The 14,336-nt window shown below is 35.1% G+C and overlaps 1 protein-coding gene across 1 annotated transcript in view; it reads left to right on the top strand.

Annotated features, from left to right (window-relative positions):
* HCN1 (hyperpolarization activated cyclic nucleotide gated potassium channel 1) overlaps positions 1–14,336 on the top strand; it is a 194,224-nt gene that overhangs the window by 93,060 nt on the left and 86,828 nt on the right. Inside the window, exon 5 of the mRNA XM_085297700.1 lies at positions 7,334–7,495. Coding sequence (XP_085153826.1) covers positions 7,334–7,495 — 162 coding nt within the window. The remainder of the gene's footprint in view (positions 1–7,333; positions 7,496–14,336) is intronic.

The raw sequence follows: 14,336 nt of genomic DNA, 5'->3' as shown, positions 1-14,336 counted from the left end.
AGCTTAAATATTGATCTTAAAGCTTGGGAACCTAGGCTTCTGAAGCTCATTTTAATACCTAAAAATGCAATCAAGTATCTGACTTCATGCACTTTTATTTGAAGGCAGTAATATTTCTCAGGATTTATGTTGCTCATTCTGTTACCCTTTTCAGACCTGGAGGAGCCCCTGCCTTGGCCTGTCTGGGAGAGGCTGCCTGAGAGAAAGTAACATTTCTTTCCTCTTGTTGCTACCAGAGTACCTCCACACATTAATATAAGAAACAGTTGCTCAAGCTCAGCTAGATGTGAATAAATAAATCATATATAGTATTTTGGGGCACTTAGAGATAGTTCTTCTTTGTAGAATATATTTAATTATACAAGATAATAAATGAAATATTGGTTCTAGCTCAACTCCGCTCGCAGAAGTCTCTATCGTGAGTTCAGTGGTGCTTTCACTTCAGTTACGTGGCCCGTCAAGAAGCCTGGGCYGAAGTTCGGTGATGCTGACAGCTGAAATAATGTTGTAATGGAAACTGAGGTATAGCTCAAGCTGGCGTTCTGCAAAGCTCTCAAGCTCTCTGCTCATGTACACYTCAAGTATTTTTTGCCATACGGTCACTCTCAATCACATAACTTTAAGGATCRTCACTTGAGCTAAATATCGTCGTGGAGACAAGTTGCTAGTGTTGCACATTTGCTTATTTCTCACAGCTATGAGCTCTTTTTTTTTTACTTTGCTTCACTTCAGCAATAGAAATAAAGGCTTAGTCTAATAAAGTACATCCTGACATCAAAATAAATAGTGAATGTGACCTCCACCTCTGCAAAAACATGGCGAAGATTAGCACGGTATGTTTTATCGGAGGATCCTGAGGTTGGGTCAGCCTTGCCCTGYTTTCTTCGCTGTAGACCTGAAGGGACTGTTCCGCACTGTTTTGGTATCCAGATAGGTCATATTCATTAATCACAACTTGATAATAAAAATACACATTTTGGCAATGAAGTCATGCTCTCTGTGTGAGAGCTAATATATTAGTATGGCACTGGAAAATTTACAGTAGCAAATATATATGGCAGAATATATATATATATATATAGCAAATAAATTTTGCTTCCTTGTTACATCTGACCTTTCCAAGGCTTGCCTAATTCTTCCTTCAGCAAAGTGGTTTTATTAATGCTTTCAGGTTTAACCTGAACTTAGCACRGTCACATTTATATGTTGTTGAGCTGTTCTTTTTGCTTCACAGAAACTGGCTTCCATTTGAACATGCCTTAAAGTGGAATAAATGGGACTTCTATTATAAAACCTAATGTCAGATTGACTGCATCTAGAAAATAMCAATTTTTAAAGGTCACATAAAATAGGCCACTCTCAACTCTTTTTCTCCAGATATGTTTGATTAAAACTACTTTGTTCTGTTTATTAAATCACTGAGGTTTTCCCTCCAGGGTCAACCAAAGCAAATGCAGATCTTTACATTTGTCATCAACTTAAGGTCATAAATAAACTAGATTAAATAGTGCTATATACCTTTCCCCGCTACTAAATTATCAACTATGAATTGCTTACTATAAAATTAACCATATACATCAGGAGTTAGTAGACTATAAAATGCTACCCTGTAGGTATAGCCAGGCATTCCAATCAGTAGGCATTTACATCTACTTTTGCAGATGCCTTTTCAGGGTGGAGTGCAACTCCCCCCCAAAATCGGCTTTAGTAAAGGTCAGGTCATATTTATAGTGTCCCAAATTTTTTACAGAAAAATTCTTCTGAAATCAATTTGTAGAATATGAAGTGGCTAAACAGAGAGTCGTGCATGACTTTCATTGGTTAAGGTAGATTAAGAGAAGGATGCTCAAAAGAGAGGCTTTCAGCTTTCCTCTCCTTTCTGTATTATTTTATTTCTTGGGGGCTTTTATTACCTCAAAACAACTTAGAAGTGAAAATTTAGCTCAGGTAGGAAACTCTGGATCCTACAATTTATAATCCCTGTCTAGCTGATGCTAGAAGGGATAAACCCAATAACTCTGAACTGACCCAAAGAATGAACCAAAAATCTCTTGTAATTTTTATTACTGTTATTTTTCTCCTGTAGTCTAGCTTGAAATTCTGTTGCTGTGCTTCATACTGCTTTCAGTATGATCTCAAGAATCTCAGTACAAATGCAACTTTTTCTGTCTCTCCACAGTGACTGTTTCAGGCTCCGTATAGCTTCCTTTAGTTTGAGTGTCATTTCATGTTGCTTGAGGCACGATGCAAACTGTAATTTGATGATTAAGCCTGGGCTAGCTTTATGATACTGAACGCCCTTAGTACTTCTGAGAGGTTGCAAAGAAGTATGTCAATAAACTCTGTAATATATGGTTTCTATTACATTTTCCAAAAAGTCCTGAGATGTTCTCTTTTTTCCTTTTTCTAGAAGAATTAAAATTTGATTTTAAATCAATTTTATATAAAATGAATCTAAAAATCAAACTGAAGTAAAAAATTACAGTTGAACAAATATTAAATCCCAGTGTCAGAAGGCAAAAGAGGTAACCATATATATTCCATGACAGCAGTTCAACAGATTTTGTATTCATTTTAGTTAAGCTATATGCGCACTATTAACTTACTATGACAGCCCTCAAATATTATTAAGCAAGTGGACTGCTGGGGTGGGAATAGTTTTTCTGTCTCAGGCTCAAAAATCAGAGGTAGCAGGACCAATTTAAAGCATACACTGCATTATAAATGTGAGGAAGGAATAGTCTACTTTCTTCTTCACACAGGGGAATAAAAAGAGTCATTAATAAAGTGTGAGTGAAAACTGAGATAAAACATGTGAACTCTGACTTCTGAGCATTTTCTTACTTTCCTTGAACAATATTTTGCCAAAACATTCAAAATTATGAATCTGTGGTTACATTTCAACCATTGTCAGAGGTACTGCCAATGCAGTAAAAAAACCTGCTTTTTAGGCAAATGTTTAAAGTTTCCAGGGTATTGAGGAAAGAGTATAAAAATAATAGAGGAAGATATTATGTGAATTTTCAGAAATTAATCCACAAATCACAGGTTATTATTAAACACTCTTTTGAAGTGCATGGAAACAATGAATGGTAACATTATTCTAGTAAAGAAAAACAAACACATGATGCTAACAAAAACTATCAAGTGTAATTGAAATGAAATTGAGTGGTAAATAAAATACAGAGATGCCTATTAAATATTGCCTATTATGTGAAATAATTATGTGGAAAGAGTTAGGAATTTTAATTTTTTCTCAGTTACAGTGATGTTATATAACTCTAGTAACTTTTTTTTTTTTTTAATGTGTTGCCCAGAAGTTGGATATCTTGGTGGTTAAGCTGAATATTTAGATATGGARTTAGGAGTCTAAATAAAATGACCATAATTTCAAATCTGTTGTATATGTGCAACTCTGGCTGACTTGCACAGAATTTGTGGATGGTGAGCATTTAATGCAAAGCAGGTTCCCTACCTCTATTTACATACCAGAGTAATGAATTTAAGAGCCTAACTTTAGGTGCATGCAAGTGTTTGAATTACGCTAAGTGTTGAATTGTCTTGAAATCAAGACATCTGAACTGATTTGTGATCTTCTCATATTTCTTCCAGTCCTTCTGGTTGCCTACTAGCAAGTCATCACTTGTTGAAATGAGTGGTATTAACCTCTTAACTTTCTGTGTTCCAGTTCTCTAAACAAACAATGTCTCCTAGGAGTTTTATTAAGGATTAATTCATTAATGTAGACACTATAATTTATGATTTCAAAAAGAAAATGCTATAAAAATATTACTTATTTTACTACTCTCTGAATGTATCACAATTGTTTCAGAAATGGAAAAAACATAAAAGATATACAATATATCACTGCAGAAATTTGGGTATTAATTTTAAAAACAACCCTCTCCCTTCAAACCCAAAGATACCAATACATTACTGTGAACAACTGTTATTGTTTACTTAAAGTATATRTTTTGAGCATTTAAATATTTTTTCAAACCAAGCTCACATTTCCATGGTAAGTTTCTTATAGAAAAAAAATACCAAACTTTTTACCAGAAAGATATTTGAATATGCAGAGCTGTTTAAAAGGACTTTTTTTTTTTTTACATTTACTTAAGATTTTTCCTATGAAGTAATTTTCTGTAATACAGATTTATCAGAGTTTAGAATAGGCTGTACAAATATTAGATTCTATAAGCAAAAGATGAGCAATAAAACACTACARTTAAAATTAATGGGAGGTATTGCAGATATGTTGATATAATATTACCATGTTAAGAAGGCCAGATAATATCCAGAAAGAGTTTATGCGTTTTTAATAGTACTTACTGATCCTGAACACTGAGCAGCGTAGCAACTATTTCTTGAGTGAAAAGTTTCACAAATGTTGAAAGGTTGCAGTGTCATATACTGCCTGTTATGGTCTTTTCCTTTACTGGATGTGGTTTCACATAAAATTTTCAACGTGTTATTGTTCTCACAGTACGTGGTTCCTACGCAAAGGCGTGTTGGTAACGAACAGGCAGGTGCTGCTTACTTGGAAGAAAAACCCGACAATTACTCAGTCGTACTGAGCCCAAACCCAACAGCAGCCTTTGGCTCAGCAAGGCCCTCTGATTTGAGCACTGTGCTCCTGCTGTTTGGTTCGRATTTTAGTCTTCCTTTGTAATAGCTCTTCCTGTAAAAATGTAGGAAATCCTGTATGAAGATACGAGCTTTGCAGTTCACCATCTCTCTCATCTGAATCTATGCCAAAAATGGGCTCCATCCAAGTGAAAAATCCACAGAATAATCATCATTTTTGTTCAGCTGCAGTACAGTATGAAATTGCAGTACAGTACAGTTTTGTACAGTACACTTGCACAATATTTCATGTTGCCTAAACCCATAGTTCCAGAAGCAGGATAGGGATTCAGGAGTCTTGTGTCTATGAAAGACTTGTTTTGTGGACTTTGAGATGTTTCACCGAACCAGAGCTTCACGTGCTTATCAGAAACGCTTTGGTGCATGTTTTCAGTAAAATTCTGTTTCTGAATAATTATAGGAATAAAGGTATTGATGCTCAGTATTACTCTGATTGTCATATTTGTGATCCATTAAAAAAAAAATAGTGTCCAATTCAGTGGATTATTCTGAAAATCTATCTCTTAAAGCAAAGCCTAATGAGATAATGAGAAGCTTGAGGCAGTATGAAAATTCTGTGGATAAGAACTGGCCTTTGATTTTTATCCTACCATATTATATAGATTTTATAACTTGATTTTCTGGAGCAACAGGAAATTCTTCATTAAGTTGTGATCTCTGTGTAAAATGTGTGTAATTTCTGTTTGATCTTCTTGGCTTTTTCAGACAGATATTCTAGAGGAAATCACATTTTCACTGACAACATTTCTGATATTTTTCATGTTATCAGGACTGTGTCTGCACTTTGTAGGTGCAATAAAATATCCATGCAGATAAAGAATAACCCAAATAAAATGAGGTTTTAGTGTTCCAAAACAGTACCAATCCTTGCTCTTTTTCCAGTTGTTTAAATAAAATTATTCCAATTTTACATTTCTCATCTCTCAATTCAGATCATGCTACTGTTAATATTAAAATAGCTGCAACATAAATATATTTCTAAACAGCACCAATTTATAATGGTGATAGTTTTCTCTTTATTTTCATTTACAATATCTTCTAAATATCGGTATTATCCCCTCAGTTTTAACAGGAATTAATAGTATTTGAATAAGACATAGCATTTTGAATAATGCTGTAAACCTTTTTTTGCAACCTCTGTCAAAGTGGCGTTTGAAACACATACTCTTAAAATGCCCTAGCTTCAATAAAAWGCTTTGCACATACATTGAACATCTAGATATGTTTCTATTAAATAGGTTTTGCATTTTGAGACTCAAAAATACGCCATCATTTTCAAACAAGCACAAACGTTGCAAGGTACCTTAATGTGGTCTCCATGTTAGCACTTGCACTCATTTACAGTGTGGATTCTTAATTTCTGCTTTCAGTTTAGATATGTAAAAGTTAGGATAGAAAAATTCCCTCTTCAGTATGTGAACTCTTTTGTTTCCAAATGCCAAATGGCATGTGCAGATATGGAAGTCATTTATTACATAAAGAAATTTTAATTTCTATGATACATATTTTGTAAAGGCAGAGAGGACTGTTGCAATTACCCAGATACTGCAGTATGCCGATGCCGCAACTGATCTTTGGTTTTGTTATTTGACCTAATACCCTCTCACAAATTGTGCAGCCTATCAGGGATGCAGTGTTGCTGTTAATGTCTCTTCACTCACCTGCCTTTACCTTTGGGGGGGTTACCTCCTTTTCTTCACACCTACAGAAAGTGTCCGTCTTTCTGCCTCTAGGAATCCGATGTGCTTTTCAGCTCTAACGGCTCAAAATTTCCGTGTCAGTCTGTACAGCTGAATAGAGTTTTTCTGTCTAAAATCACGTGATATATCAATTGCACAAAACATTCCTCATCTTCTAACCTGAATTCCTGAATAATGATAATTATGCTCATTGAAATATGATATACATCAGGAGTTTATGTATATATTTTGCTGTAAGAGACCATTCAGGTGCCAAGCTCTTTTGTCCAAGAATGGAGCAATATATTGAAATCCAAATTATTACGACCGTTTGACATAAACTTAACTGCTACAGATATTTCTGGATTTTTAATGTATTAGGAAATTGTCAGTGATTAAAAGCAATGAGATGACCTGTGTCATTTTGCTTGGTGAACTGGTATTTGCAAACTGGATTAATAAACACAAACTACAGAAACTGAAGTCCAAAATTTTTTACAATTATTTATATTGTTTTCTCACTCAGAATTTGGTTCACTCAAGCAGGTGAGAAATGTGGGATGARCCTTTCAGACTGAGGCACTGAATTTGTGTCTCCCACATCTTTGTGAATATTCTAGTTCACCAAGTTAGCAGACTAGTAATGGTCTTTCCAACTTTAAAAAGCTCCCTTTTTATTATTTTATTTTATTTTATTTTATTTTATTTTATTTTTGAGACTTGCTTCCTTTGAGAAGTAGTGGACTCTAAGGAGGAGCTTTAGTTGGTGAATTCTGACCCAAAATAAGCACTTCTCAGCAGCCTCCGTAACAGTGGCCACACCAAAGAGGCAGTTTGGTCAGCGCGGCTCTGTGCACACTGAGTGTGCCCAAATTGATGAACCTTGCTGGGAGATCTGTACTGCAYGTTACTTACTCGTCTTTAACCTATGTGGATGCAGAGTAAATGATTTGTTTCTATTTTCTACGTGTTTCATCATGTAAATCGTCTGTCGCTTTTGTCTGCAGATATTCCACATGACATATGATCTGGCCAGTGCTGTGGTGAGAATCTTTAATCTGATTGGAATGATGTTGCTGCTTTGCCACTGGGATGGTTGTCTTCAGTTTTTAGTACCATTACTCCAGGATTTCCCACCAGATTGCTGGGTGTCCCTAAACGGTATGGTTGTAAGTATTGTTCATTTTTCATTGTGCTTTTTTAAACATTATTTTTCTAAACAGTTAGCTTCAGACTTAAGTGTAACAGTACATACCTAGTAATATACTGCCCTGCGATTTATTCAAGCTTGCTTTTCTTTTATGTTGGTTGGCTTGCTGGTAAACTAATGTTGTTTTGTAGCTCTCATCACCAATAACATTATATCTAATCATTCTCAGTAAATGAACCAAATATCTTCAGTTTTAAGATCATTTTAATTTATTAATCCTCATTCCCTYGAAAAAAGCCACAAAAAGAAATTTGGAAAAAGTTGACCAGTGCTGTGGGTTTTGGTTATAGTTTCAAAATGCTCGTGAAGTTGTATTATCTGCATTTATTGATCTATTTTTGTCCTCAGTTTTTTTTGTCAAGTAATTTCTGGATCATATCACGAAGCTCTTTATTGAGTTTTTCCAGATTTAACTGTCCACATGCTCTTTTCGTAAGTAAACTGTGGGAACTATAGATTGACTCTGATATTTTTGTGTATGTGACCAAACAATTCAAGGGCAAAATTTTTCTGCCTTATGGACATGTCTTATTCATAAAGAAGGGTGACRGTGTTGTACTTGTTTGACGTGTGCCGTAGAGACCAATGAGTGTGAAGAATTAGATAGTTCTTGTGAAGTCAGGCGATGAGGTACTACRTAGGACATTATAGTAGGAAGTACACTGAGAAAGTTGTTGAAATGTGCCTATGCCAAAAAAACCAAAGCAAAACAAAACAAACAACTATCTAATATATTCCAAACACATTCACCAGAAGGTGAATAAGAAAATAAGGAAATAAGAGAAACTGATAAAATAYAGGAATGAGGCAAATCAGGCACCTGAAAAAAATGCTTCTGTTTTTTATAATTTTAGAATATACGAAACAGTGCCTTTACTCCTATCAAAAGTAGATAGGCAACCTACTCAGTCCCACATATAACTGTTGTAGAAAYATAATAATATTTGTTCCTTTTGGAATCTGATACTGAGCATTACTGTGGGAGCTCATTGACTAAGCATGTCAGTCATACAGACAAGTATTTGCAGTCGTCAAGTAACATCTTTAATGATAAGCAGCATGTTTGCTGACACCTCATTGTGCAGCTCTCCCCAAAAAATAGTGACATATCTTCAAAAATGGAGTTGCTATAATAAAAGTAGGTCACCAGGATGCTGACTGGCATGTCTTTGCATTCTGCTGCGCTCTGGATTCTGCTTTGTAATAGCTTTCGTTCACATTTAGAAAGGGTACATTTTCTCAGCTGCCAAAGATCTGGATGATAATCATGCTAGAGGCTTAGAGGAAATAAATCTTGTATCTCACTTAGTTGAAATATTTAATTTTTAAAGAACATTTAACTGTTAAATTGTCTGTGTACCATAAAAAGGGTTACATTTAGTCTAAGAAGGCAATGCACATTCACATGGAGACCCCTCTTTCTGCCTACTCCCACTCAGTGTTTTATGGAGCAATACTCTTTCCCTACTGGCCACATACTCTTGGACACGCTTTTTTCTCTGGCAGCTGAATCTATTGCTATTAATAAACGCTTTGGGGCCATCTGAAAATTGAGCAAGATTATGTTCACAGCATATACAGTCTTCTAATCGTATGGCAAGAGAAAGTGTTGTAGCCTGAYAGCCTGAAATCAGGAGCATATCTAAGGCCACTGTCAGGGGAAAACTGGACCTTTCTTCTGACCTCATTAAGATGTTAGGAGATATTTCCTGTTTGTTTCTAGCCTCTGGAAACTTAGAATTGAATACAGCCAAAGAAGCAATGAAGGAATATCAGTCMTCTGAAATGATAGAGGGAATAGAAGAAAATTGGTGGTGGTGGTGGTATTATTATTATTACTATTATATGCTTTGCTAATGTATTCAGAGTCATACTGACTGCTAACTTTGGAATTTGGAAAGGTATCACATTCTCGATATTACAAGAACTTTGGGAAATGGGGTGTGTCATATGCCCCTGGTATGCTGTAGCATATAACAATTTAATCTGGTCTGAATTTAAACACTTCTCCTTCTAAAATGACTGTGCTTAATACTGGGATTTAGACTGAAATGCTGTTGCTACAGAAAGTGAGGTAAGACAAGTCATTATTTTTCCTGGCCCTGAGGTCTTTATCTGTGAACTGGTGATGACGGCCATCAAAGGGCAATTTTGTMGGAAAGATGAGATATGTCTCTAACTCCAGCTAATGTACCTTTCTATCAATGTATTCTCTTCTACTCACAAATCTTCCCCAGAGATTTTAGTAGATTAATAAGTAAGGGTAACTCCTTGCATCTAAGTACATTTGGAGTTTGGTTCAAATGTCTGACTCAATTGTGAAATACGATTACTCTGAGAAAGGCAAAATCAACCCCCCTTGAGGTTTTTCTTTTATAGAGTAAGGGAGGTTTTGTGGGGGATTTTCCTGGAATTCACACTGTGGGTGCAATGTGTATTCCTCAGAATTATGTCATTGCAATGGCTGACCTCAGGATAATGCACTAACCTTGCTTTGAAGTTAAATTTTAACAGTTAATTAAAGCATTGACTTAAAGACTCATTTAAACCAATGTGGGCTCAGCCAGAAAAAGGCGGGGAGGTTGATATGCAACAGGACGATGACCAATTGCAAGCCGGAGCTGCATTTAACTTACTGCCTTTCTGAACAATGAGACTAAAAGTGATTAAATAAAAACAAATACGTTGGGTTTTCATCTTCAAAAGCATGATAAAAATGTTGCAGTGGACTTAGAAGCAGACTATGAAATGAAATAGAAAGCCTCTTCTGTGAAAGAGAATACGATCACCATTGGCTAATACTGTACCAGCCTGCTGCCTAASTAATTAAAAAAAAAAAAATCAGATAGCATTGAGATATTATCTTCAATCCCAGCTTGTGTTTGTGCTCTCTAATACTATTCCCTCTCCTTCCTTACCACTGGCCTCACAGAATTACCATAATCTTGTTGTTACCTGGTATCTTTCCTTATTTTTCTAGATGTGCTCCCACTTGTCTGCAACCTCGTGTGCTCCCACTTGTCTGCAACCTCGTGTGTCTTTCATACCATTTGATTGTACTGACCAATGCCTTCATTAGTGCTGGGTTATAACTAACAGAATATCAGTGTACTTCTCTTTAAAAATAATAAAAAAAGCAGTAAACACAATATGAAGTTGAGCTGCAGCTCTTTCCCCTTGTCATTTTTTTCTACCCATTTTAAGTCACATTCCAGCTTATCCCTTATGGACGAAATAATATCTGTCTGTCTGCCTCTGATATAGTTACTTTTTTTTTTTTTTTTTTTTTTTTAAACTAGTATTGTATGTTTCATTCCTGAAAAAGAAGGTCTTTTCTAATGAGGAAGTTTTGCAGAGTGTCTGAAAGCTATTCTTAATTTCTCCTTGGCTCAGATTGCTCAGTATGTGCAGCTCTTGTGTGATTTGTCCTACACTTTCTGATCTGCATTGCTTCAGACTACATCTTTACATCTTTATCATACCTCAGTTTGAGCCAATATTTGTTTTGTAAATCAGGATTAACTGAGAGGCCAGTGGAGGCACAAGAGCAAAAAACCCTCGTGATCTTATCCTACAGTCAGCCTGCGCTAGCTGAGATTCTGTATTTAGCATTAAGTTTCAGACACYATGACTTACAAAAACGCAGCATATAAGTCATAAATGGTAAAAACTTATAGCTAGGACTTATCTGGAACACAGTTTCTAAGCAGGTGGTGATGAAAGAAGACATCTTTGCCATTGATGCTATCTGGCTATCTAAGCATGACTGCCTGCAATAGAGAAAGCATCCTTGTACTAGATTAGTTTTTCTTATATTAAAAGTTTGCTCTTGCTTTTCATATCATGAGAAAGTCTCAAAGGTGTGTGAGTTCTTAAAGTAGCAATCCGAAGACTCACAACTTCTATTTTCCTGTCTCAATTTGCAGTAATTGGTTGCATAGCTAGGAAAACGTGCTCCTTTAAGCAGACATTTACCTGAATTTTCAATTTTTCCATATATTTTGCATATAATGTTCGGACAGAAATTTGTCCTGGAATTACAGAATTTAACTGGAAGAATAGAATTTCACTTAAAGGTAGAGTTTTAAAGCCAAAAGGCATTGTTTAGCTTTTGAAAAGGGCTTGCTTTGCTGGCATTTCCCATGGCAGTCTGCTGGTGTTTGGTCAGCAAGAAGCTTTAAGGTATTCTAGTTTCTTTCTTTTGGCTTTTCCTCACTGTCCTTGTAGTCAGATTGCTTCAGCTCTTGGGGTTTTTTTATGTTTTGTATTTGCTGGGGGGAGGGGTTGCGTTCTTAGTTCCCCTTTGTATGCACATTTGCTGAGGGGCAAGGGAAGCCCAAAGATAGACTTCAGGTATCACTACTGCAGTAAGACGGATTTGGGAACGGTTAAGTCTGAAAGTTTTCTTCTGTTATGTAGTTCTTCTAGTATGGTTTAAAAGAAGACTTAATAGGGAAATTCATAAATGCAGTTGATGATCAGTGTTTACAGTGTACTAAGGTTTATGCTAACATATATATAGTATGCAAAAAACACTACACAATATTAATTCAACTTTAATTCTAAGCATTTCTTAAGAATTAAAAGAATTAAAGAAATATCTTGATAAGATTTCACTTGGAACACAAGGATAATGAAACCATTTTCAATTACATAAGGATATTTTATTTTCAGTAGGATCTCTGCTTCACTCAGTGTAGCTGGAGGAGTGGATTAGTCACTTGATGAGTTGTTCAACATTTGATTTTCTCCTTTTTGATAATGTATTGCCTTAGCAACTTCTTCACTATGTTGGCTATTAAGACAACCAAGAAAACCTCATGAAAACATCATGAGATTTTTATGCATTTGATCATTTCGTGATGGTCATCATTTAATGCTTCTTAGATGTTTTTAGAGTACTTTTCTGTTATATGGCAAAATATCTTAGAACTATGTTTAAAACATAGATTTACCTGACTTTATTTGCTGTATTGAGCAATAAATCCTGATGTAAATGAACTTCCATGGTCTGAAACTGAGCGCTCAGAAAATATGGAACATATAAGGCATCYGATCACTGGAGGCATTCAGGATTTCTTGAGGTGCTCTGCCGACAGGCTACTGCTCTGAGGTATTTTGTACTTATATATTTGAATTTGAGTCTATATATTTAGTTATAACAAATGCTTCAAGGAACAGGTAAAAAATGAAATTTACTGAGACTGACTGTCATCAAAACATTAATTAAGAATTACCTAAATCATAAAAATATAATTTTTCCTATTTACAACATAATTTGGATAATAGTATGGTAATAATAATAGCAGAATGTAATTGCCATTCTTAGGATTAAGGTATCTGTATTTTGAGAATTTACACTGAATAGTAATATCTCTTTTAGTATGAGCAATTATCTCGAATTCAGTTATTATCTTCATCACTGCATACAACAGCGATTTAACCTCTGAGRGTCAATCCATTTCCTGCTGCATCAAGATGATGAAGTAATAGTACAGTTGATGACCTCTTTCAAAGGGTTAGGGATCAAGTAGTAGGCCTAAAAATATACTAGCTCAGGAGAATGTATTAGTTCAAGTGAAATGATGCTATAAGAAACTACAGAGGAAAATTTTATAGACTAAAAGTGCTAAATGACATGGTATGCATAATGTAGACTGAAGACATGTGTTACCTGCAATCCCATAGTTTTATGCCAAACTAGCCAATACCAGAAATATGGAGTAGCTGAAGACACTTGATTTAACTCAGTATGTCATGATCATTGAAGAGGAAAACAGATTAAATTCTCATTTTTACAACAGTTGCTGAGGTTTTAGCAAAGCCATATGAATTCTGGCTTATGCTTTTTTTCTGTTTTCGGATAGGTTAGAAGTCCTAACTGCAAAGTCAAGACTTTTTGACAAAAGTCAGCTTTTGCAGTCCTGGAACACCCATAAAACAGGAATTAACAATAACTTTTCATTCTTACCTTTTGCCTGTACCATGATATTATATTTCATTTTTCTGATGTTTCCTGTACTTTGGGTTGTCTGTTTTTTACAGTAGTTCTCTGATGTGCTTAGATAAAAGCAGTCATTGGATTTCCTGTGTCTCTTTGCTCTAATGAGCTTTGGAGCTCATTATGCTACTGAGCAAGTTGAGGCATCAAAGTTTCAAAGGTAAAAAAAAACAAAAAGGATGCAAAATCATTTGTAGGGAGACATAAAACTTCATAAAAGTTTTAACTTAGTGAAAGTATTCACTTTATCCATGAACATTGGGATTACAAAGGAGACAAAACTGAAAACAGTCCCTTAAAGAAGGTGCACAGAGCACTATTCCACCAACTTCAGAAAATGTTTAACATTATAAACTGAAGTACTGTCATAAGATTGCTATTTTACTCCTTTCTGTCAGCAAAATTCTGTAAACTCAGTTATATAGTATTGATATGATTATTTAATACTGATGGTGACAGTTATTTCAGTAGGAATTGTTACTGAAAGCTACAGATTAAGGATCTAAATTAGGACTCCCATGTTTGAAAATGCTGATTATAGCATTGTGTTACTGTTGTGATAATAGGTTCTAAAGAGGATCACTTCAATTAATTAGTTAGTTGCCTTGCATGCTTTCATTCCTTTTAAACAGAAAGCTGTTCTTCCTTATATGGGAAAAGAATAGTGAAACAATTTGTTGGAGAAAGTATTCAAAAGCAAATTGATGCACCTAATAGATACTAATTTATTTCCACATTCCTTCTTTATTAACATAAGAGCTTGTGGGAATTTTCAAAATCAGGATTCAAGGAGGGATTT

The sequence above is a fragment of the Rhea americana genome, unplaced genomic scaffold (assembly GCF_003343005.1).
Source record: "Rhea americana isolate MKP2758 unplaced genomic scaffold, rheAme1 scaffold_13, whole genome shotgun sequence".
Classification (NCBI taxonomy): domain Eukaryota; kingdom Metazoa; phylum Chordata; class Aves; order Rheiformes; family Rheidae; genus Rhea; species Rhea americana.
The sequence above is the reverse complement of the archived record's forward strand: the minus strand, read 5'-3'. Positions and strand labels throughout refer to the sequence as shown.